Source organism: Nyctereutes procyonoides, unplaced genomic scaffold, assembly GCF_905146905.1.
Source record: "Nyctereutes procyonoides isolate TBG_1078 unplaced genomic scaffold, NYPRO_anot_genome, whole genome shotgun sequence".
Taxonomy (NCBI): domain Eukaryota; kingdom Metazoa; phylum Chordata; class Mammalia; order Carnivora; family Canidae; genus Nyctereutes; species Nyctereutes procyonoides.
Window position 1 is genome coordinate 30,719,706 of NW_026575159.1, and position 23,556 is coordinate 30,743,261.

The window sequence follows — 23,556 nt, forward strand, 5'->3', positions numbered from 1 at the left end:
TCGGTGGGGAGGGAGGGCGGATTTTTTGAAAGAAGTTATGCTAAGAGTGATAAAGATCATTTACAAGAGAGAGAAACACAAGGCAAACATATCAGTTAACCAAACTCTCCTGTCCCCTCCTTCACTTCAACACGAAGCCCATCAGATGACTAAGGATGAGCTGGGGAAACACATACGAGAAGTTTGTTAACCGGAAATCATTTCTGCAGTATGAGTGAGCCTCCAACAATCTCAGCTGGAATCCAAAGATGACTTCTCGTTCCATTTTGCCAAACCTAAACTCCCTCTGAATCATGGTAAACTTTCCCAAATTCCTGCCAGGCTCCATACCTAACACCTCACATTTCTGATGGCACTTCCACCCCCTAGTCAAGAAAATAGATCCAATATCTGGGAACAGTGTCCTTGGCTTCCTGCTCACACAGCTTCGATCTTATAAGCAGGAATATCCAGTTTTCTCACACTGGGAAATAAAACAACCTACCTTCTTAGCACCTTCCTTCTGAAGTTAGCCTACCTCTTCCCTTGACAGTAGGCACCTGGACTGAAGCAATCCACCTCTTTATTTTCCTGCTCCATTTGGATCAGTGTCCCAGTCCTATCAAATCCACCACTGAATGTGCTTACTACCACAATTAGAGCTTTATCCCCCACCTTTCTTGACTCAATGGCTGGAGAGTCTCCTAACTTGCCTGCATCCTTTAGACCCACCAGTCCATAACGGACGCTGCCATCACATCAATGTGGTCTTATTTAACAACAAAAATTCTCATCATGACATTCACTAACTGCATTCCCTAAATAGCTCCCCATACTCCGCAGGAGAAAACCTGCAACCTTCCCTTTTCCTAATGTGGGCCCTATCTCCTCTCCCTTGGCTTCTCAGAACTTTTTAGCTCAGATTTAAGTGCACCATGTTTCCTAAAGTACAATTCTTTCTCATCTACAAAGCTGGGGACTCCTCACATGACAATTTCCAGGAGAACCTCCACAGGGTTAGCAGACCCTCCTGCACGGCCACATCCTCTGTGCTTCCCAACAGCAAAGGACCGAGTGCAAAGTACCAGTTTACAGGAATTCCTCACCCAGGTCAGGAATTTAGGGTGCACACTATCTCATTTATTTCCTCTGCATCCTTGACCCACAGCAGACATTTAATAAATATTTTTATTAAAACAAAGTATTGGGATCCCTGGGTGGCGCAGCGGTTTGGCGCCTGCCTTTGGTCCTGGAGACTCAGGATCTAATCCCACATCAGGCTCCCCGTGCATGGAGCCTGTTTCTCCCTCTGCCTGTCTCTCTCTCTCTCTCTCTCTCTCTCTCATAAATAAATAAAAATTAAAAAAAAATAAATAAAAAAATAAAACAAAGTATTACCAAGTGCATTTGGCCACAGAACATGTGTGCAAGTGTCAGATATTCCTCAGACCTGTTTTTCTGGCACTCTTCATGAAAATTAACAAGCCAAAAAATAATAATAATAAATAAAAATAACAAATAAATAAATAAATAAAATCAACAAGCCAAGTGGATATGGCCATAAAATTGTATTGGTTCATTTATGACACATGTTTACTGCCTAACTAATATTTTAAGGGGTAGAATGCAAGTTAGTGTAAAAAAAAAAAAGTCAATTCTAGCTTTATTATGCATAGTGCTCTTGAGATTATGTAAGTATTAGTTGGCTCTGACAATAAATTCACTATCTGACCAATCTGTTGATATTTGGGCATAGCAATTATACTTGAATTAAAGATAAACCAATGGTTGTGTCACTTAGGATTTCTGTCTCCACATAAAAGAAGTATCTTTTAAGATTTTCCCAAGCATACAAAAATTCACAGTGTCAAAAATTCAAATTTCTCATTGGTTAGAGGTCTCTCACTGCCATACTGTGACAGATCTACATTCTCCTAAATGTTAGGTTTAATCTAATTCTAAAATAAAACCATGCAGTAAGCAGGATTCAAAGAAACAAAGAAAAAAGTATATTAAGGCACCCTCCTATACCTGTTGATAGAAGAAATTCAGAGTTGGCTTGTCTTCAGTAAACTGGTTTAGAAATCCTTTTGGCAAATAACGAATTCTCAATTCGTATCTAAAAAATAATTCACAAAAATAGAACAATTAGAAATAAATAATCCTCAATTCACAGTCTACAATTACAGCATTATCGTAAATATGGCATAACCAATTATTCTGAAATACCACTGAAAAAATAAGCTAGAATACAATCAGTTTTTCAACATAAATTTTCAAACTTTTCAGCACAAAGTTTCAGTGTCTAGAGCTCAATGATCCAGCAGGGAGACAGAGCAGGAAAGAAGCCCAGAAGGCACCCAGTCCTCGCACTCACTGTCCACCACAGAGCAGGCGCAGCACCTCCTCACCCTTCGCCTGACGGCTGACCTGATATGCATGGAATCACACAGAACGTACTCTTTCATGCCTGGCTTTTGTTCAGTCACGGACATGCTTGTGAGATTCAGCCTATCTGGTAGCTGATGGTTGCACGTAGAGGGAGATGCTGCACTACATGATATACAACATCACGACTAGGGGCCATTAGTGTTATTCCTGGGTTTTGGTTGTTATGTAGATACTGCTATAAACATTCTTCTTCCTCTAAGCATAAAATAATTGTTCAGGAAGCCATGCTTCCAGAGTAGTCGAAACAAACATTTTCACCAGAAGGCTCTCTCTCTCTGTATCTCTCTTCTACTGTGCAGGTCTTTTGGTGAACACTTCTGTTAGGCACAGAGGCTCAGACTAGGAGTAGAATCAGCAGAACACAAAAACACACACACACCTGCTTTAGCAGATGCTTCGTCAATGAGCCAAAGAAGCCACACCAGTTCAAAGTCCCCCCACCGTGGGGTGTTCTGGATCCTCTCCACCCTCACCTCTGCCCAGCATTTCTCTTTCTTTCTAGTCACTGATATTTACCGCACTGAGTGTCAAAAGGACTGGATTGGCACTTCCTGATGGATGATGAGACTGGGAACACTCTCATCTCATGACTGGCCATTCTGGAAATCTTTTGTGAAATATCTGTTTTTTCTAAAGGGTTGTTGATCTCCCCTCCCCAAGCCCCAGTTGACCTGTAGGCATTCCTCACATGGTCAGGGTGTGAGGCCATCATTAGACTCCTATCTTCTGCTACCGCAAGGCTTGCCTTTCACTCTCTTAATGGTATCTTTAAAAAAATATATTTAAAAAATGTTTTTATTTTAATGTTATTTTTTCAGGAAAAGAGTTCATAATATTATGCAGCTCTATTTATTCTTTTCCTTTTTAGAAAATTCTTTTAGTGTCTTATTTATAAAATATTTGCCTACCCAAAGGTTATAGGAAGATCTATTTTTTTTCTGAAGTTTTACTAACTGATGTTTACAAAAATGTAATAGGCTCATAAGGAAGACATGTAAACAAAGTAGTAAATACAATTCTTTTGGTTCAGCTAAAGGTGGAAAAAATCTAAGAAACACACACAAGTTCTGCAAAGATTTTTAAGTGTCCATCTTTATTAAAACACATAATTGCCAAATGATTAGGTTCCCTTCTACTTCTACTCTCAGAACGAGGTCAATAATTTATCACAGATTATCTATGTGGGGCAGTCATTTGTAGAAGCACGCTAGAGTTCATTTATTCTGAACTGAGGACTTACCAGGCACTTTACATGCACTATTTCTCCTAAGCCAGAGAACAGAAGTGGAGTGATTCACATGTAGCAGACTAGGAATATGGTGCTCTGCAAGCAGCAGCAAATGGTCCCAAGGCTGCACATTCGGGATCAAACAGGACACAGGAAGCTTTTGCTACAGACACTATCGCACGTAACGATAAGGAAACAGACCTCAGACCAAACACTGGGCCGCCTGGCTGCACATCCTTGCTGCGACCAGCCAGCACCCTGATGATGCTGACAATGGCCTCAACGGACGCTTCATGACTACTCAGGTCCTGGAAGAGATGGGGATAAGCACGTGACTACAGCCTCCTTGTAGTCGGCAATGGTCCTGACAGAAGCAGGAAGGCTTCTTCCTGTGGCCTCTGGCTCCATGGCCATCCACAGTCTGCCATCGCCTCTGCCTTAGTGTCTTCACAAAGTCCTTGGTGGAAATCAATGAATGAGCGAGCGCACTCACTGGCACACAATTGTTGTGGGCTCCACAGCTTCTTACTACATTAGTAGTTACTCTACAGATACTGATTTCCAGCACCAATTCCATCCTAGGCAGAGCTCCAGAGGCTGGGAAGACACCAGTGAATAGAACAGGCCAAGAGCTGGCCTTCAGAAGTTTCTATACAATTTGTGGTGAGAGTCAGACAGCAAATACACAAATATCTATGAGGTGGCAGGAAATACGATAAAGACAAAGAAGCAAGGTAATGGGGCATGATAAGTGATGAAGTATTATTTTGTGCGGGGTAGCCAGTGAAGGACACTCTGATTCAGTGATATCTGAATGAAGATCTGAGGGGAGGAAAGGAGTCATGACGCCATCATGTGCAGGGACAAGAGTTCTAAACTGGTGGAAGAGAATGGATGACGGTCCTGAGGCTAGAGGAGGAGTGAGAAGGTAAATGCAGCTCAAGCCCACTGAGCACAAGCACTGAGTGGAAGGACTGCAGGGAGAGAGAGAGAGATGGGGAGGTGGCAAATCCCAGAGGCCCCTGCATGTCACGACTACGGGGCTTGGAGCACTGTGAGCATGGCAAGATGTACATTTCTTAGACTAGGAAGGCGACAGTGTGTAGGACAGACAACAGGGCCCAGGGGAGAAGCAGGAGGGCCGGAGGCGAGTGCAGTGCCCTGGCTGAGAAGTAATGAGGAGGGTAATATCTCACCCTGTTTTCGCTGATGGGGGAAATTGTTTCAGGGAATTGGGTAAGTGGCCCCAGGTCTTACAGGTGATAAAGAGGCAGACACAGATCCCTCTGCAAGCACAAGCACGAATGCTGCAAAGAAGAATGAAACCAAAAGATGCTATGGCTCAGAAACAGGGGAAGAGGAACTGATCTTGTGTGCAAGCAGGCAAGCTTTTCAATCATGAGAAGGATTCTGGTCCCTGCTTCAATCCATACAATCTAGTGTATGTCCCCGATAGCGCTGCTAAACTGCCCAAGGTCGCCTGATTTAATCACCTTCCATCACCCTGTCTCAGTCCTTAAACCACAGCAGCCAACACCCACAGCCTATTGGCCCATGAGTGCTGACATCCCCACTGCCCCCTCTTCCATGAAAGTCACCATCCTCCTTACCCTTGTGCTACTCTTCTAAGAGCCTGGCCTCATCTTGAAACATATTTCCACTATTCTGCTATATGCCATTCCATGGATTTCTGAATAGCAGCTAAATACAACATACCCCAAATAAAATAATCCTTGTGCTTCTCCTAAGTAGTAGCTTCCTATTAAGGCCACCGACACTAACCCCTTCAGTCTTACCAACAACGAGCACCAAGATACCCAAAAGCTAACCAACTAACGGCAGGGAGGAGTAGGAAGTATTTGGACAAAGAACCTGTTAACCCTGATACAGAGAAGGTTCAGGTAGCCAGTCTGTGTGTAGTGAAATAAAGTACAATTTCCAGAAACAACACAGATATTGTTTCTTGATGGGCCTTACAAATAACATAGTATGGACTGCTCCTTCTTACAACAGACTCCACTTAAAAATCCTCAAAAGAATGGAAAAAGAAATTCATCATTAGGCAAAAATTATAGCAGCAATAGCTGTAAGAAAGAATCATCAATGGTACAGAGATTAGTAGGTGAAAATACAATAAGAAGCAGGAATATCTACAAGGTCTCAATATATCCCTCTCCCCCCCCCCCCCCAAGGCAGGTATTTCTTAATTACAAAGGAGAAAACAGTAACTCTACAGTGGAGAAACCTGGCCACCACCTTAAACCAAATGATCCAAGTTAAAAACATCTGTAAAACGGAGTCACACCATCATTACAGACTTCCCAATAAGATGCACTGTGATGGGTTCAATAGTTTGGCTGTAGTATTCTTGCCAACAACACATAACCTCAATATAACCATGAAAACAAACCCAGACCAACCCAAATTGAAAGACATGGTACAAATAAGCAGCCAGTATTCTTCCAGAGTGTCAAGGTCATGATGGACATAAACAGACTGAGGAACTGTCTCAGATTAGCAAAGACTTAAGGACACAGTGAAGAGCCACATGGTACCCTGGAGCGGGAACGGATGTTAAGCGGGACGACTGCGGAAATGTGTATAACATCTGTACATCAGTTAACAATCCTGTATCAATGTAAGTTCCTGGTTTCAATTACTGTACCATGTTTATGAAAGTTTGAACGTTTTAGGGAAGCTAGGTGAAGGATACACAGGGCTTCTGTGTACTATTCTTGCAACTTTTGATACATACAGAGAATAAAAAGAAATCTCCACGGGCATAGACTAGACTGTTCCATAACCATGGTCACAACACCCAGTAGAGCTGCTCTTCAACCAGCCTGGCCAGAGTCAGTCCACAGCCAGACAGCCTGGCCAGAAACTTGGAAACTCACCTATCTTCAACGCTCCTCACGTCTGAGGCAGAAGCATCCAGTAAATGTTTAATTAACAGACCAGCAAATTAAAAGTCCATCCTCATTTTAAAGGTTTCATCTCCATATGTGAGAGCGCTCCTCTATTTGTTGTCTTTCTGCTTTAAACCCCTGAAAGATCTCTTGTTGAATGCAGGATTACAATGGAAGACTTGCTTTTAAATGAAGGCACATGTAGAGGCAGTGCCAGTTCAAGGCAACATAGGAAACTATCAAAAATAATCGAAAGCTTCCGAAACGATCATTATTCATCTTCATTTACCATCTTTGAAAAATGGCACACCTTTCCTCTCTATGAAAGACTTTTTCTCCTGCTGAGGTCTGAAAACAGCTGTGTCCTCACAAAGCCAGGGGCTGCTGCAGGACAGTGAGAGAACAGCAAGAAGCAGGGGGATGGGAACCACGTCTTAGTAACAACGAGGAGGTTCTTCACTTGCAAAGCCCCACATCCTTTCTCAAAGGCCGAGAGCCATCTCTCAGGCCTGGCCCTCCAAGCCCTGAATTCGACATCAGAAGGACTGGGCCATTTCCCTCACAGCTCTGACAGTCTATATCTGACTAACCCACCTGCAAGCCAAACACACCACTCCACTATAGGTTGACTCAGATAAGCGAAATTTAATTACCAAAATTTGGTTCACTAGAAAGATCTAAGTGCAAAAAACTTTAAAGTTGAAATCTGATAGAAACCTCTCGGAGCTGCAGGACACCGCCTGCCACAGTATCGATTAGGATGGTATGGTGGCTGGCCAGGCAGGCAGCAGGGCATGTGTCTCCTAAGGGCCTGGCTTTCCGAGCCTGCATCAGAACCTGAGGGCTCCGCACACACCCCTGGGGGCCTGATGGAGACTGGGGGGGCAGGCTGCTCCACCTGCAGAGGCTCTGAATGATTTCCCTCTGGTCCTTTACCTATATGAGCCATACTGTCTTACCCAACTAATATGTTCCCAACATCCTTTTAGGGTTTTTTCTTCACTTTATAAAAGTTTGTCATTATATCGTCTTCTGAGACTTATTTTTTTTTAATGGAGGTAAAATTCACATAACAAAAAATTAACATTATAGAGTGCACAGTTCAGTGGTACTTAGTGTATTCACACCACCATCCTGGGAGACTCCGTTTTGTCACATGAGCTTACGTAGCTAAGATTCACCCCCACCGCTGCACATCCCTACAGTTCAATCATTTTGACTTGTGTATAATATTCTTGCATCTCTAGCCTGGTACAGAAACCTAAGAGTCTCTCAAGGACAAATCTGAAGTGGAACTGCAGGATTGTAGAAGAGTGTATAATGCCTTGATTTTCAAGCTGTTCACCAAATAGATTTACCCATTTACCTTCTCACCAGCAGTGTAGGCAACACCCCGTCTGATCCCTCACCTCTCCAGCTACCAATACTGCCGACAACTTACTTTTTGCGAACCAGGGAGTAGAAGATGGATCTTATGGTCTAGATTCCCATCTCCCTGATAGCTACTGAGGCTGACAGTGTTTGCCTATGATTACTGGTCAAACTTGTTTTCTCTTTTATGACAATACCTTCCTGTCTCTGGCCCACTTACTGAGTTGTCTGCAATTTTCTTATCAATCAGAAGAACTCTTAGCACCATCTTCTGTTCATTATAGATGTTGCAAATATCTCAGTTGCAACTTGCTTTTCCACTTTTAAAAATACACCTTTTGATATACAGAAGTTCTTAATTCTAATGAACTCAAACCTGCTATTCTTTCCTTTTACAGTGAACATTTTGGGGGACTAAATCTTCCTACTCCAGGACCAGAGACACATTCAACTATATTTTCCATTAAACTTTTTTCTCACCTGATCCACCTCAAGTGGGTTTCTGTGTATTATTTGAGGTAGGATCTAACTTTTATTTTTTATTTTTTTTATTTTTATTTTTTAGGATCTAACTTTTTTGTTATTCTTCCCACAAGGACAGCCATTTATCAAACCAGCCCTTCCTTTCCCCAGTGGCAAGAATGACACCTCTGTAAGGTCATGCTGCCTGACACAGTTACAATCACACTGTGTGCTGCAAGCTAGCTTACAGAGGTGTTTGAAGAGCTGAGGACTTAGGTAAGCAAGCTTCTAGATCAGGATTATTGGACAGTATGAACAGATCCTATAGCAGATAGCACACACACACACACACACACACACACACACACACACATCCATGTTCAAAAACCTGAGAATGGAAATTAACATCCAATTATTCTGATGAGTCCTGGCACTTCCATTTGAATAAGATCTTAGTTCTCAAAACTAAAGCCAGGAGTGCAGCTGCCCTCACAAACCACTTATGAACTAAGAAGATGCCTGATGGGCTCGCAGGGAGTTGGAGCAGGACCCAGGAGGGCGCGGATGCCCTCGGGCTCCCAGGGACACTAACAGACACCTGCGAGCGCAGGAGAGTGCTCCGAGCTCCCTAAGGGCTGCAGCACGCACGCACCGGAACAGTTCGGAGGGGCTAGGGAGCGGCTCCAGGGAGGGAGCTGCGGGGCGGGAGCGCAAATCCAACAACGCAGGCCCCGGAGCACAGGGCGCCGGGACACAGCCCAGGATCCGGCCTCCCCCCGGGACAGGCAGAGGCCGGGAGGGCCCAGGACAGCAAGGACGCTCCTGCCCTGAACTGAGCAGATCAGCGGCCCCGCCCCGGAGCCTCCAGGCCCTGCAGACGGAGAGCCGAGAGCCCCGAGCCCCGTAGTTCCAGCGGAGGCTGAATCCAGGCTTCCAGAGTTGCCATAGCAACTGCAACTGTTCCTCCTGAGACCACACGGGGTAAACAACCCCCGCTGAGTCCTACAGCAGGCAGGGGCAGAGCAGCTCCCCCAAGTGCTAACACCTGAAAATCAGTGCAACAGGCCCCTCCCCCAGAAGACCAGCTAGACGGACCAGTTCCAGGGGAAGTCAAGGGACTTAAAGTCTACAGAAATACTCCCCCGTGTTTTTTTTTTCTTTTTTTCTTTTTTCTTTTCTTTTTGATTTCTGATTGCTTCCCCCACCCCCCTTTTTTTTACCTTTCTTTCTTTTTCTTTCCCTTTTTCTTCTTTCCTTTTTCTTTTTCTTTTTCTCTTTTCTTTCCTTCTCTCTCTTTCTCTCCTTTTCCCAATACAACTTGTTTTTGGCCACTCCGCACTGAGCAAAATGACTAGAAGGAAAACCTCACCTCAAAAGAAAGAATCAGAAACAGCCCTCTCTCCCACAGAGCTACAAAATCTGGATTACAATTCAATGTCAGAAAGCCAATTCAGAAGCACTATTATACAGCTACTGGTGGCTCTAGAAAAGAGCATTAAGGACTCACGAGACTTCATGACTGCAGAATTTAGATCCAATCAGGCAGAAATTAAAAATCAACTGAATGAGATGCAATCCAAACTAGAAGTCCTAACGACGAGGGTTAACGAGGTGGAAGAACGAGTGAGTGACATAGAAGACAAGTTAATGGCAAAGAGGGAAACTGAGGAAAAAAGAGACAAACAATTAAAGGACCATGAAGACAGATTAAGGGAATTAAATGACACCCTAAGGAAGAAAAACCTACGTTTAATTGGGGTTCCCGAGGGCGCCGAAAGGGACAGAGGGCCAGAATATGTATTTGAACAAATCCTAGCTGAAAACTTTCCCAATCTGGGAAGGGAAACAGGCATTCAGATCCAGGAAATAGAGAGATCCCCCCCTAAAATCAATAAAAACCGTTCAACACCTCGACATCTAATAGTGAAGCTTGCAAATTCCAAAGATAAAGAGAAGATCCTTAAAGCAGCAAGAGACAAGAAGTCCCTGACTTTCATGGGGAGGAATATTAGGGTAACAGCAGACCTCTCCACAGAGACGTGGCAGGCCAGAAAGGGCTGGCAGGATATATTCAGGGTCCTAAATGAGAAGAACATGCAACCAAGAATACTTTATCCAGCAAGGCTCTCATTCAAAATGGAAGGAGAGATAAAGAGCTTCCAAGACAGGCAGGAACTGAAAGAATATGTGACCTCCAAACCAGCTCTGCAAGAAATTTTAAGGGGGACTCTTAAAATTCCCCTTTAAGAAGAAGTTCAGTGGAACAATCCACAAAAACAAGAACTAAATAGATATCATGATGACACTAAACTCATATCTGTCAATAGTAACTCTGAACGTGAACGGGCTTAATGACCCCATCAAAAGGCGCAGGGTTTCAGACTGGATAAAAAAGCAGGACCCATCTATTTGCTGTCTACAAGAGACTCATTTTAGACAGAAGGACACCTACAACCTGAAAATAAAAGGTTGGAGAACCATTTACCATTCAAATGGTTCTCAAAAGAAAGCAGGGGTAGCCATCCTTATATCAGATAAACTAAAATTCACTCCGAAGACAGTAGTGAGAGACGAAGAGGGACACTATATCATACTTAAAGGATCTATCCAACAAGAGGACTTAACAATCCTCAATATATATGCCCCGAATGTGGGAGCTGCCAAATACTTAAACGAATTATTAACCAAAGTGAAGAAATACTTAGATAATAATACACTTATACTTGGTGACTTCAATCTAGCTCTCTCTACCCTTGATAGGTCTTCTAAACACAACATCTCCAAAGAAACGAGAGCTTTAAATGATACACTGGACCAGATAGATTTCACAGATATCTACAGAACTTTACATCCAAACTCAACTGAATACACATTCTTCTCAAGTGCACATGGAACTTTTTCCAAAATAGACCACATACTGGGTCACAAATCGGGTCTGAACCGATACCAAAAGATTGGGATCGTCCCCTGCATATTCTCAGACCATAACGCCTTGAAATTAGAACTCAATCACAAGAAGAAGTTTGGAAGGACCTCAAACACGTGGAGGTTAAGGACCATCCTGCTAAAAGATAAAAGGGTCAACCAGGAAATTAAGGAAGAATTAAAAAGATTCATGGAAACTAATGAGAATGAAGATACAACTGTTCAAAATCTTTGGGATGCAGCAAAAGCAGTCCTGAGGGGGAAATACATCGCAATACAAGCATCCATTCAAAAACTGGAAAGAACTCAAATACAAAAGCTAACCTTACACATAAAGGAGCTAGAGAAGAAGCAGCAAATCGACCCGACGCCCAGCAGAAGGAGAGTTAATTAAAATTCGAGCAGAAATCAACGAAATTGAGACCAGAAGAACTGTGGAACAGATCAATAGAACCAGGAGTTGGTTCTTTGAAAGAATTAATAAGATAGATAAACCATTAGCCAACCTTATTAAAAAGAAGAGAGAGAAGACTCAAATTAATAAAATCATGAATGAGAAAGGAGAGATCACTACCAACACCAAGGAAATACAAACGATTTTAAAAACATATTATGAACAGCTCTACGCCAATAAATTAGGCAATCTAGAAGAAATGGACGCATTCCTGGAAAGCCACAAACTACCAAAACTGGAGCAGGAAGAAATAGAAAAACTGAACAGGCCAATAACCAGGGAGGAAATTGAAGAAGTCATCAAAAACCTCCCAAGACACAAGAGTCCAGGGCCAGATGGCTTCCCAGGGGAATTCTATCAAACGTTTAAAGAAGAAGCCATACCTATTCTACTAAAGCTGTTTGGAAAGATAGAAAGAGATGGAGTACTTCCAAATTCATTCTATGAGGCCAGCATCACCTTAATTCCAAAACCAGACAAAGACCCCACCAAAAAGGAGAATTACAGACCAATATCCCTGATGAACATGGATGCAAAAATTCTCAACAAGATATTAGCCAATAGGATCCAACAACACATTAAGAAAATTATTCACCATGACCAAGTAGGATTTATCCCCGGGACACAAGGCTGGTTCAACACTCGTAAAACAATCAATGTGATTCATCATATCAGCAAGAGAAAAACCAAGAACCATATGATCCTCTCATTAGATGCAGAGAAAGCATTTGACAAAATACAGCATCCATTCCTGATCAAAACTCTTCAGAGTGTAGGGATAGAGGGAACTTTCCTCGATATCTTAAAAGCCATCTATGAAAAGCCCACAGCAAATATCATTCTCAATGGGGAAGCACTGGGAGCCTTTCCCCTAAGATCAGGAACCAGACAGGGATGTCCACTCTCACCACTGCTATTCAACATAGTATTGGAAGTCCTAGCCTCAGCAATCAGACAACAAAAAGACATTAAAGGCATTCAAATTGGCAAAGAAGAAGTCAAACTCTCCCTCTTCGCCGATGACATGATAATCTACATAGAAAACCCAAAAGCCTCCACCCCAAGATTGCTAGAACTCATACAGCAATTTGGTAGCGTGGCAGGATACAAAATCAATGCCCAGAAATCAATGGCATTCCTATACACTAACAATGAGACTGAAGAAAGAGAAATTAAGGAGTCAATCCCATTTACAATTGCACCCAAAAGCATAAGATACCTAGGAATAAACCTAACCAAAGAGGTAAAGGATCTATACGCTAAAAACTATAGAACACTTCTGAAAGAAATTGAGGAAGACACAAAGAGATGGAAAAATATTCCATGCTCATGGATTGGCAGAATTAATATTGTGAAAATGTCATTGCTACCCAGGGCAATTTACACGTTCAATGCAATCCCTATCAAAATACCATGGACTTTCTTCAGAGACTTAGAACAAATTATTTTAAGATTTGTGTGGAATCAGAAAAGACCCCGAATAGCCAGGGGAATTTTAAAAAAGAAAACCATAGCTGGGGGCATCACAATGCCAGATTTCAGGTTGTACTACAAAGCTGTGGTCATCAAGACAGTGTGGTACTGGCACAAAAACAGACACATAGACCAATGGAACAGAATAGAGAATCCAGAAATGGACCCTGAACTTTATGGTCTACTAATATTCGACAAAGGAGGAAAGATGATCCACTGGAAGAAAGACAGTCTCTTCAATAAATGGTGCTGGGAAAATTGGTCATCCACATGCAGAAAAATGAAACTAGACCACTCTCTTGCACCATACACAAAGATAAACTCAAAATGGATGAAAGATTTAAATGTGAGACAAGACTCCATCAAAATCCTAGAGGAGAACACAGGCAACACCCTTTTAGAACTTGGCCACAGTAACTTCTTGCAAGATACATCCACGAAAACAAAAGAAACAAAAGCAAAAATGAACTATTGGGACTTCATCAAGATAAGAAGCTTTTGCACAGCAAAGGATACAGTCAACAAAACTCAAAGACAACCTACAGAATGGGAGAAGATATTTGCAAATAACATATCAGATAAAGGGCTAGTTTCCAAAATCTATAAAGAACTTCTTAAACTCAACACCAAAGAAACAAACAATCCAATCATGAAATGGGCAAAAGACATGAAGAGAAATCTCACAGAGGAAGACATAGACATGGCCAACATGCACATGAGAAAATGCTCTGCATCACTTGCCATCAGGGAAATACAAATCAAAACCACAATGAGATACCACCTCACACCAGTGAGAATGGGGAAAATTAATAAGGCAGGAAACCACAAATGTTGGAGAGGATGCGGAGAAAAGGGAACCCTCTTACACTGTTGGTGGGAATGTGAACTGGTGCAGCCACTCTGGAAAACTGTGTGGAGGTTCCTCAAAGAATTAAAAATAGACCTGCCCTACGACCCAGCAATTGCACTGTTAGGGATTTACCCCGAAGATTCAGATGCAATGAAACGCAGGGGCACCTGCACCCCGATGTTTCTAGCAGCCATGTCCACAATAGCCAAACTGTGGAAGGAGCCTCGGTGCCCATCGAAAGATGAATGGATAAAGAAGATGTGGTTTATGTATACAATGGAATATTACTCAGCCATTAGAAACGACAAATACCCACCATTTGCTTCAACGTGGATGGAACTGGAGGGTATTATGCTGAGTGAAGTAAGTCAGTCGGAGAAGGACAAACAGTGTATGTTCTCACTCATTTGGGGAATATGAATAATAGTGAAGGGGAATATAAGGGAAGGGAGAAGAAATGTGCGGGAGATATCAGAAAGGGACACAGAACATAAAGACTTCTAACTCTGGGAAATGAACTAGGGGTGGTGGAAGGGGAGGAGGGCAGGGGGTGGGGGTGAATGGGTGACGGGCACGGAGGGGGACACTTGACGGGATGAGCACTGGGTGTTATTCTGTATGTTGGTAAATTGAACACCAATAAAAATTAATTTATAAAATAAAAAAAAAAGAAGATGCCTGCTGGAAGATGCTTCCATTTCTTGTATTTACACAGGAGGAAAGAGGAATGAGCTGAGCACATAGACTCCACTTTCTACCCTCCACCCATCCATTTGTCTATCTTGAGGTTTCTCACAAGTAAAATGGCTAAAAGGTACCCACCCACTTGATGAGACTATGGTAAGAATTCATTTTGATAAAGCAAGCACAATGTCTGCCACATAGTAAGCAACGTGTTAGTGTGAAACACTGTTATTAACATAAACTACAGGTGTTCATCCCTAGTGGAAGAGAAGTTATTATCCCATCATAGTGTTTTGCTTCTTGGCTTAATTTACACTCTCACTGATGCTAATTCAGTTTTCACTTAAGTTTTTACTGGGTGCCTACTATGTAGCAGGCACAACAAACCAGAAACCAGTAACACAGCAGGGAATAAGACCAAGACCCTGAGGGAGTCATCAGGTGGGTAGGCAGTGAGCCCTACAGATAGAACAGTGGGAGAAGACCACAGAAGAGGTGACAGTGGAGTGCTTGCCCTAAATGATGGGGAGTCCAAGCCATGCTGGACACAGCAGAGGGGGCACAGCTACCAGAGTCCCACCAAGTACAAGGACCCCAAGGTGCAATATACTTGGCTTGTTCGAGAACCAATAAGAGAACCATATGGTTAGGGTGGAGCAAGTGGAAAGTTCTCAACAATAAAAGTCTGTACCATCGACCAAGCAAGAAAGCTGAAAGCAGAGAAGATCCTATCAAATTAGATCCTGATCTGGTAGCTCTGAAAGGAGAACATGGAGACGTCAAAGAGTGCAAGCTGCTGGAGCGCAGGAAGGAGGGTAAGAGCAAGAGGAGATGGGGCTAAGAGATGGAAGATCAGCAGCTCTGCAGTTGGCTTCGGGGATGATGAGGAACCCTGGAAGCTTCTACAGGAACGTATGGCATATTTCATTGGATGTATATATTTTTAGACTCTTCAGCAAATCCTATGAGCTCTACCTTTTAAAAAAATCTTTGTACAACTGCTTCTCACTCCTACTACTGCTCCCCCAAGCCACTAGCTCTTAGGATTTTTGTCTGGGTCGGGCAATAACTGGTTTATTAGTTCCCTGTGTCTGTCCAATTAAAGTGTGATTTTATGCCAAAGGCAGGTCTACAGAGAGAAGAAAGAGGAAGAGGTCACTGGAGCAGCCCCAAATTTTAGTGCTAAGCAAGAGATGACAGTGAACGGTCAGTAAAGTAGGAAAGCTGGGCAAGCAAGAGGTGAAGTGAAGAATGTCATTAGGTAAGAAATGACTGACAGCATTCGCTCCTACAGGAGGTGGACTGGAGGGCGAAAGGGAAGAGCCCTGGGAGGTGGACAACAAGGGAGCACAGCCAGACCCTGAGCAAACTGGCAGTTTTACTTTGAACCATCAATTATTTAGGAATGTGTTTTCAAATTGATTAACACACTAGCCATGTGCAGGACTCTATATTTCCACATTAAAAAGGACAGTGGAAAACATAATTTAAAAACTGTTTACTTACTATTTGTTTTCTTTTTAATTATTAAGAGAGGTAAGTTCTATTCTTTTATTACTGATTTTGCTTTATATATTTTGAGAAATGTCTTTAGGAACTTATAAGTTAAATAGTTCCATCTATTTCTATTCTTCATCAATTCTTGTGAAATGAGCCTTTTATTACCATGTAGTTACCCTCCATATCCCTAAGAATGCTTTTCTGCCTTGAAACTTTTTTCATAGGATATTAATAAAGCAAGACCAATCCCCTTGCCCCACCCTCCACCCCACCCCCTGGTTAGTAGGTAGGAAAATGGTTTCTATCTATCCATTCATCCCCCCCCCGCATTTTTCTATCCATCCACCCACCCAGCATCCATCTATCCATCCATCCCTCTTGCTGTATGTATCCATCCATTTGTCCATCCATCCACCCACCTACCATCCATCTCTTCATCCATTCACCTTCTATCCATCCATCCATCCACCCACTCACCATCCATCTATCCATCCACCATGTATCCCTCCCTCTGTATGTATCCATCTATCGATCCATCTTTCTATCCATCCATTCACCCACTCACCATCCATCTATCCATCCATCCATCTATCCTTCCCTCTGTATGTATCCATACATCCTTCTATCCACCTATCTATCCACCCATCCAACCACCCACCATCCATCTCCGTCCACTCATCATCCATCTATCCATCCATTCATCTCCATCCACCCATCCATTCACCCACCCACCATCCATCTCTGTCCATCTCTCCATCCAACCATCCATCCATCTATCCATTCATCTATCCCTCTCTGTATCCATCCATCCATCCTTCTATCCATCTGTCTGCCCATCCATCTATCCATCCATCCACCATCTATGTATCTAAATGAAGTTGAACAGAACTGATTGCCCCTGGATGAAAAGTTTAGACTTCACTGTACTAGTGAGGCTGGGTATGGTTTTGTGAAGTACATATGTAGAGTATGTGAAGTACATATGTTTACATATGTAAACAGTTCCGAGATACATACATGTGCATGTGTACTGCATCTTAAGGTAAAATGTTTCTTCCTGTAAGTCACATTAAGAATGTCTTCAACATCACTGTTTAAGATACCTGTCATAAAAAACAGATAGCTGGGCTCTATTTTTTAATCACACCTAACAATCTGACCAGTTACTGTTAGTCTGCTTGAGCTTATTTCCAAAGTCTAGTCTGTGATTCCTCTTTGTCCTGCTTTCCAATCCCTTCCTTCTCCACTTCTTGCCTCCTTCTGATTGCTGCATTTCCCCAACACCTATTCACCCACCTGTTAAGCTTATAAAATCTATTTCTAATGTTTCATGACTGTCCTAATATACAATTTTATTTTTAATTGTTTTATATATAATTTTAAAAGATGGGTGACAACTTTAATTCTGAGCAGCTGTCTTCTGACATGCACCCACTATTTGGGTTCTGGTTTTTTAATATGAAAAATCCATTCTAATCATTATTTGTTTTTAGACCCAATGCTTCTTTTTATCTATCCAATTTTTTCCCTAGCATTCCTTCTTGAATCTGAAACCTCCTTCAGAAATCACTTTCCTTTTCCTAAAGTATATTTGTGGAAGTTTCTTTTGGTGGTAAACTCTCTGAGGAAAGTACCTGCTCCTGAATGGTAACTGAATCTGAACAACAAATACAGGTTGCCAATTACTTTTTCTCACCACTTGGAACATATTCCCACTGTGGAGAATTGTGAATTTTTCCCTGGTTGCTTTTAGCATCATCTTTTTATTTTGTACATGATTTGACTATAATCCACCAAAGTATAGATTTATTTCATTAACCCTATTTGGGATTTTATGTTAATCCTATACCTAAGTACTCATGGTATTCGCCACTTCTAGGAAATTCTCAGTCATTATTTCTTTGGAGTATTTCCTTTTCTTCATTCTTTCTATTCTCTTTGAGAACCCTTACAAGAAATGGGTTGACTTTCTCATTCTTCATGTTACACAACGTGCTTTTACACCCTCCACATGTTGACCTCTATGTGCTTTCTTTTGGGTAAATTGTCTCAGATCCACATTTCTGCTTAACTAATTTTTCAGGTATATCTGATTTCCTGTTTCATCCATCCAGTGGTTTCTAGAACTTGTGTTTGATCCTTTTTCAAATCTACTTGGTTCTTTTTTAAAATACCATCCTGTTCCTTACTGACACTTTAAGTTCTGCCTCCTTCGGCATGCACAGAGGGGCAGCATGAAGCCTGACCCTCCCAGAAACATCCACAGGGACCACCTGTGCCTCCAGCCCCACTTCCTGTCTCATCCCCTCCACCCCACTGTCCACGCGCCTTTACTGACCTTACTCGCCAGGCTCCTCTCAGAGCTAAGACTACAGAAGTCCTCCTGAGATGGGTATGTTCATTTTAAAAGCCTGCAGTATGAAGTCAGCTACATTCCAGTCAAAGCTGTGTCCTGAGTTCTCTCTGTAAGAGGAACTTAAATCAAGTCTGTTGCCCATTTCCTCCAACCTTACCTCATAAGAATGGGGAGAGCTATGTGACATACACATTTTACACACTGCAAATGTACAGATTATAAAGAGCACACAGCTGGCCTGGCACCTGGCTGTGGACCCACTCCGTGGTGACGACAACAGGGGCGTCCTGTTCACCCCCTCTGTCAGCGTCAGACTCAACCCTGCATTTGGCCAAGTTCTACCTCACCCAGTCTTACTTCTGAGGGTTCAGGCTCCACAAAATAGGGTAGTGCCCGCTCAAGTTTCCTTGAAATGAAGCAAAATAAGTTGGCTTAAAAGAATAGAAACAGAGCTTTGTATACTGAGAGGTCTACATTCAACAGACGTTTTACTGAGCAACAGGGAGACTGTCATAGTGAAGTGTGCCTCTGACATGTCCATGTAAATAAAGAAGTGTGTTGAATAAACATACCTGCAGGTATTTTTAATTAACTTTTCAATATTCTTAACTCTTAAGCACTTATTTGATTGACTGGCTAAATAGCTGGAGGTCAAACCTCTGCTAGCCACTGGTATAACCCAACCAAACTACATCATCATGGAATATCCCAGTAGTTCAGTCAGTTCCAGCTGTTTGATCAACCTGAAAATACAAGTATATTTCTTGTAAACTAGGACAAGGCTGTATTCAACTAGAGATTTATTAACCTTCACATGTTTGTTTTTCTTTTCAAACGTCTCCTCTAATCAATTTAGGCAGCTGGACTGAGAGTGCCCACCACTGAGAGTCCACAGCGCCTCTGTCTCTGTGGCTGCAGCTACAAACACAAGGGCGCCTGTGCAAGGGGCCTACCTTCTCTCACATGGAAGTGTTTTACTTGTAGTTTCCTGCTAACATGTTACTCTGCTTATGAGTGGAAACAATTATTCGGAGAGAACCAGAGAGAGGACAATTATAGAGAACTCTTTTAATTCACCTTGAATTGTTTCAGATTCGGTAAGGTCAGACGAGTGGCTACCTAACATCAAATACACACTCACTCTTTTTTGGGTGAGCCAGAGGTTACCAGGCCCGATGGGGTAGGCCTTGCTGCACATTAGTGACATAAGCAGGTGTGGTCTCCTCGGGGCTCAGGAAGGCCTGCTGCACAAAAGGAAGCTAACAGGCCAGAAAGGAAAAGAACCAGGAATTGAGCTCTTAGAGCCAAAGTTGACACAAAGTAGTCCTGACAAGAGAAGTGTGACTAGCCAAAGGCCATCCCCACAGACCCCAACCGGAAGCTCCAGCAGTCCAGAGTCGCTGGTGCCACAAAGACAGACTGAAGTCTAGAAGAGATCACTGGTTAATCATTACCAGCCATTTTATTTATACAGGAGACGTAATTACAATCAGTATGAAATGAAGCAAAGACATTCATCCTCTTGTGTGTGATTTAATATGCAAAACAAATCAAGGGTGAGTCACACCAAAGTAGGTATGTAATCTTACTTCCACTCCTCTGGTGGGTGTGCAAGTTCATACTTCTCCCTCACATTGGAGACACCCATATCCAAATGGAGCCAGTGAACCTCCTCTGACCGCAGGTGACTGAGGCGAAATCCATAGCAGGCCACGTGCTTTACTTTGTGACTGTCCACTATCTTCTGAATGATGCCCTAAAACATACCCCCCACAAAAATGACTGTTATAAACAAAAAAAAAATTGTAGGCTAAAATTAATGCAATGTTCATTTCTTTTAGTTAGTTATCAGAAATCTTTGGTAAAAAGAGTATCAAGTTAAATAAATTACTTAATTTTTCTCAGGAATCTTTTTCTCAAATACTATTTTTATGAACAAGGAAAAGTTCTGGAAAAAAAAAACACAAAAAGAAGCTCTTCCCTTTTCTTTAATGATAAACAAAGCATGGATACTTAAAATACATTTCTGCCAGCTATACCTCTGCATCATCCCCAAAACCTGACAAAGCATTCCAGCCACCCTCTGGGTGTCACTTGATGAGAACTAGACCTGAGGAGAGGCTTCCACTTTCTGAACCCAGGACAGCATATTGTTCTACACCAGACTGCAACTTAATATCATTTCTTAAGAAACATACTTAGGAACATACTATGAAGGCCATGCTTCTGATAATATCGATGATATATGAGAAGTTACTTCCAGTTGGGCCTACCCAATCTGCTATGTGCTCTCTATAGATTACAATGCAGCAATCTAAAATAGCTCCCAAATCTAATGCTCCTAAGACATGTGCCCATGAGTTCAGAGATGAAGGTGGCCTTTGAGGGAAGGAGTCAGGGAAGGCTGCTGCACAAAGATGAAGCTTATCCTAGGACTAGGGCAGCCCTGAATCTTGACCTGTACCTGCATGGCTACGGAAGTTACATGTACGTATGTTTCTAAATGGGCAGCACATATGGATGACTCACGTGGGAATATAACAGAGACCACCTGCTGCCCTTACAAGAGGGTGTGCTAATCACAATCCACTGCAATTTTCTTAATCCCTCAGGCCATTCATAAGTTAATTTTTTAATGATGTTGATACTAACATGAAAATGACTGCTAAAGAAAATCATCACTTTTTTAAAAAATTAGCAATTGACTGAAGGTATAATAATACTACTTGTAATGTAAGACACATTACACACACTAAGTATTTCTGTATTAGGGCATGATGCTATTGGTAATACAATTAAGGATGTTCCCATCCCTATTCATGAGAAAAGATAAGTAACATGTACTATATATATGCAAAACCTGTCAAGGACCCATTGTGTCCACAATGAAGGCATCATGTGGCACCTGCACATGGTCTGCCTCCCTTTCAGAGTACCAGATCCCAGGAAAAGGTTGTATATCAAGCATGGGTGAGTAGAAGGGGAGGGAGTAAATATGGTATCAGGAAGAAAGCACAGACAAAGGACTGGGCTGGAGGAGTCAAAGGCCACTCCATAGAACAGAGGAGTTCTCTGTGGGACAGGAAGGATGTGTGCCACCTACAGAATAGGCATAAATGTCCTTCCTGGCTTTGGGATTCAAGGCCCAGAATTTCTGAACAGGCCACCATGAAGGACTCTGCAGGTTGTGTCTACCCAAGGGCATCCAGCCAAGGGGCAGCGGGAGCCAAAACCCAGCCCACCCTCTAGTCTTCACATTGTGTGCTCTGGGGTGGGGGATCTGCCTAGGGGAAGGGACATCCATTTCTAGTAATTCTCTCAGAGGCAACTTCTACAACTTCTCCTTGCCAACACACAAATCCCTGAGCTGCACAGGACAGAAGCTGGCACCTCTTTCAAATTCCCACAAAAGTGCTTTGTCTTGCTGTCCCAGCTCTGCCAATTCACTACCAAGTGCACACCGACACCAGCTGCCCTCACTGTAGCTTGGGTTCAGTACATCTTCTCTTTACTCTGCAGCAGCTCACTGCTAGCACAGATTCCAGAGCCACCTCTCTCCTTTTAGGGCCACAGTTCATATTCATATCTGTACCCAACCATCTGTCTTGGCAGGGTCTACCGTTCGGGCACAATCCATTTCTTACTACTGTATGTGCCATCAACAATCTGGGAGAAATCCCACCCTTTCTGGATGCCTTCCCTAATGACCCTGAGTAAAGGTTATCTTCATGACCTCTCAAGGAATGGGCACACAGGTACCCACCTGCAGAGAGGCAAGTGTACAGAGGCCTAGTCCAGAGCTGTGGAACCCAGAGGAAAAGTAGGCTCCTAATGGGATAGATATAATTTTAGTCCATTCTCTTGATCACACTACCTGAAGACACCAGAATGACCTCATGTTTGGTTTTGTTAAACAGAGTTCCCAGAGCAGCCCTGGTGGCTCAGCAGTTTAGCGCCGCCTTCAGCCCAGAGCATGATCCTGGAGACCTGGGATCGAGTCCCACATCAGGCTTCCTGCATGGAGCCTGCTTCTCCCTCTGCCTGTGTGTGTGTATGTCTCTCTCTCTCTCTGTCTCTAATAAATAAAATTAAAAAAAAAAAAAAGGGACACCTGGGTGGCTCAGTGGTTGAGCGTCTGCCTTTGGCCCAGGACGTGATCCTGGAGATCCAGGATCGGGCCCCACGCCGGGCTCCTGCATGGAGCCTGCTTCTCCCTCTGTTGCCTGTCTCTCTGCTTCTCTCTCTGTGTGTTTCTCTCATGAATAAATTTTTTGAAAAAATCTTTAAAAAATACAAGTAAACAGAGTTCCCATCCTGTAGGACCTCCTAATTAATCAAGCTTGCAACTTTCACTTTCCACTAAAAAATTAAAAGCAATGAACACAGAGACATTTCCCTTTATGTTTTGAGTTTTCATTATGCTTCCATAATGTGTCCTATCCCATTTGTCTAGAACTCCTGTAAATCTCACTGCTGACTCAATCTGAATGGAAGCCAAGATTATGAATATACAAGGACTTATCTATTTGGTGCTCAGGACATACATATTTGGTTCTGCAAAACTGAAAAAATAACTTGGAGAACTAAATATTTAGTAAGGAATGCATACTTAAAAAAAAAAACCCTGACAATGCTACCACAGGAAAATGTATGCACATAGTATTTCTGGAATATGTACATTTAGAAAAGGGTATCTAGGGAGATAACAGGACAAGGATTTATAATATGCCACTAACAGCAGCTGAATTAAATTTAAATTTCTTATCCTGGCTTTAATGTCCTACAGCAATCCTACTCTATAGTATATAAACCTACACTTAGCTACTCTGAAATATCCCTTTACTCATCTACATATCCTTGAATTTGGAAATATATAATTTTCCTGATTAATTCTCACATGAGATAGTCACAGGA

At 42.5% G+C, this 23,556-nt stretch overlaps 1 protein-coding gene across 6 annotated transcripts in view; it reads right to left on the reverse strand.

Annotated features, from left to right (window-relative positions):
- PTK2 (protein tyrosine kinase 2) overlaps positions 1-23,556 on the reverse strand; it is a 271,928-nt gene that overhangs the window by 151,595 nt on the left and 96,777 nt on the right. For 5 of the 6 annotated variants that reach the window (XM_055314396.1, XM_055314395.1, XM_055314394.1 and 2 more), the window contains 2 exons: positions 20,232-20,398; positions 2,011-2,098 (listed from right to left, as the gene is read on the reverse strand). In XM_055314396.1, the coding sequence (XP_055170371.1) occupies positions 2,011-2,098; positions 20,232-20,398 (255 nt within the window). The remainder of the gene's footprint in view (positions 1-2,010; positions 2,099-20,231; positions 20,399-23,556) is intronic. The other variant, XM_055314397.1, reaches the window with a different exon arrangement.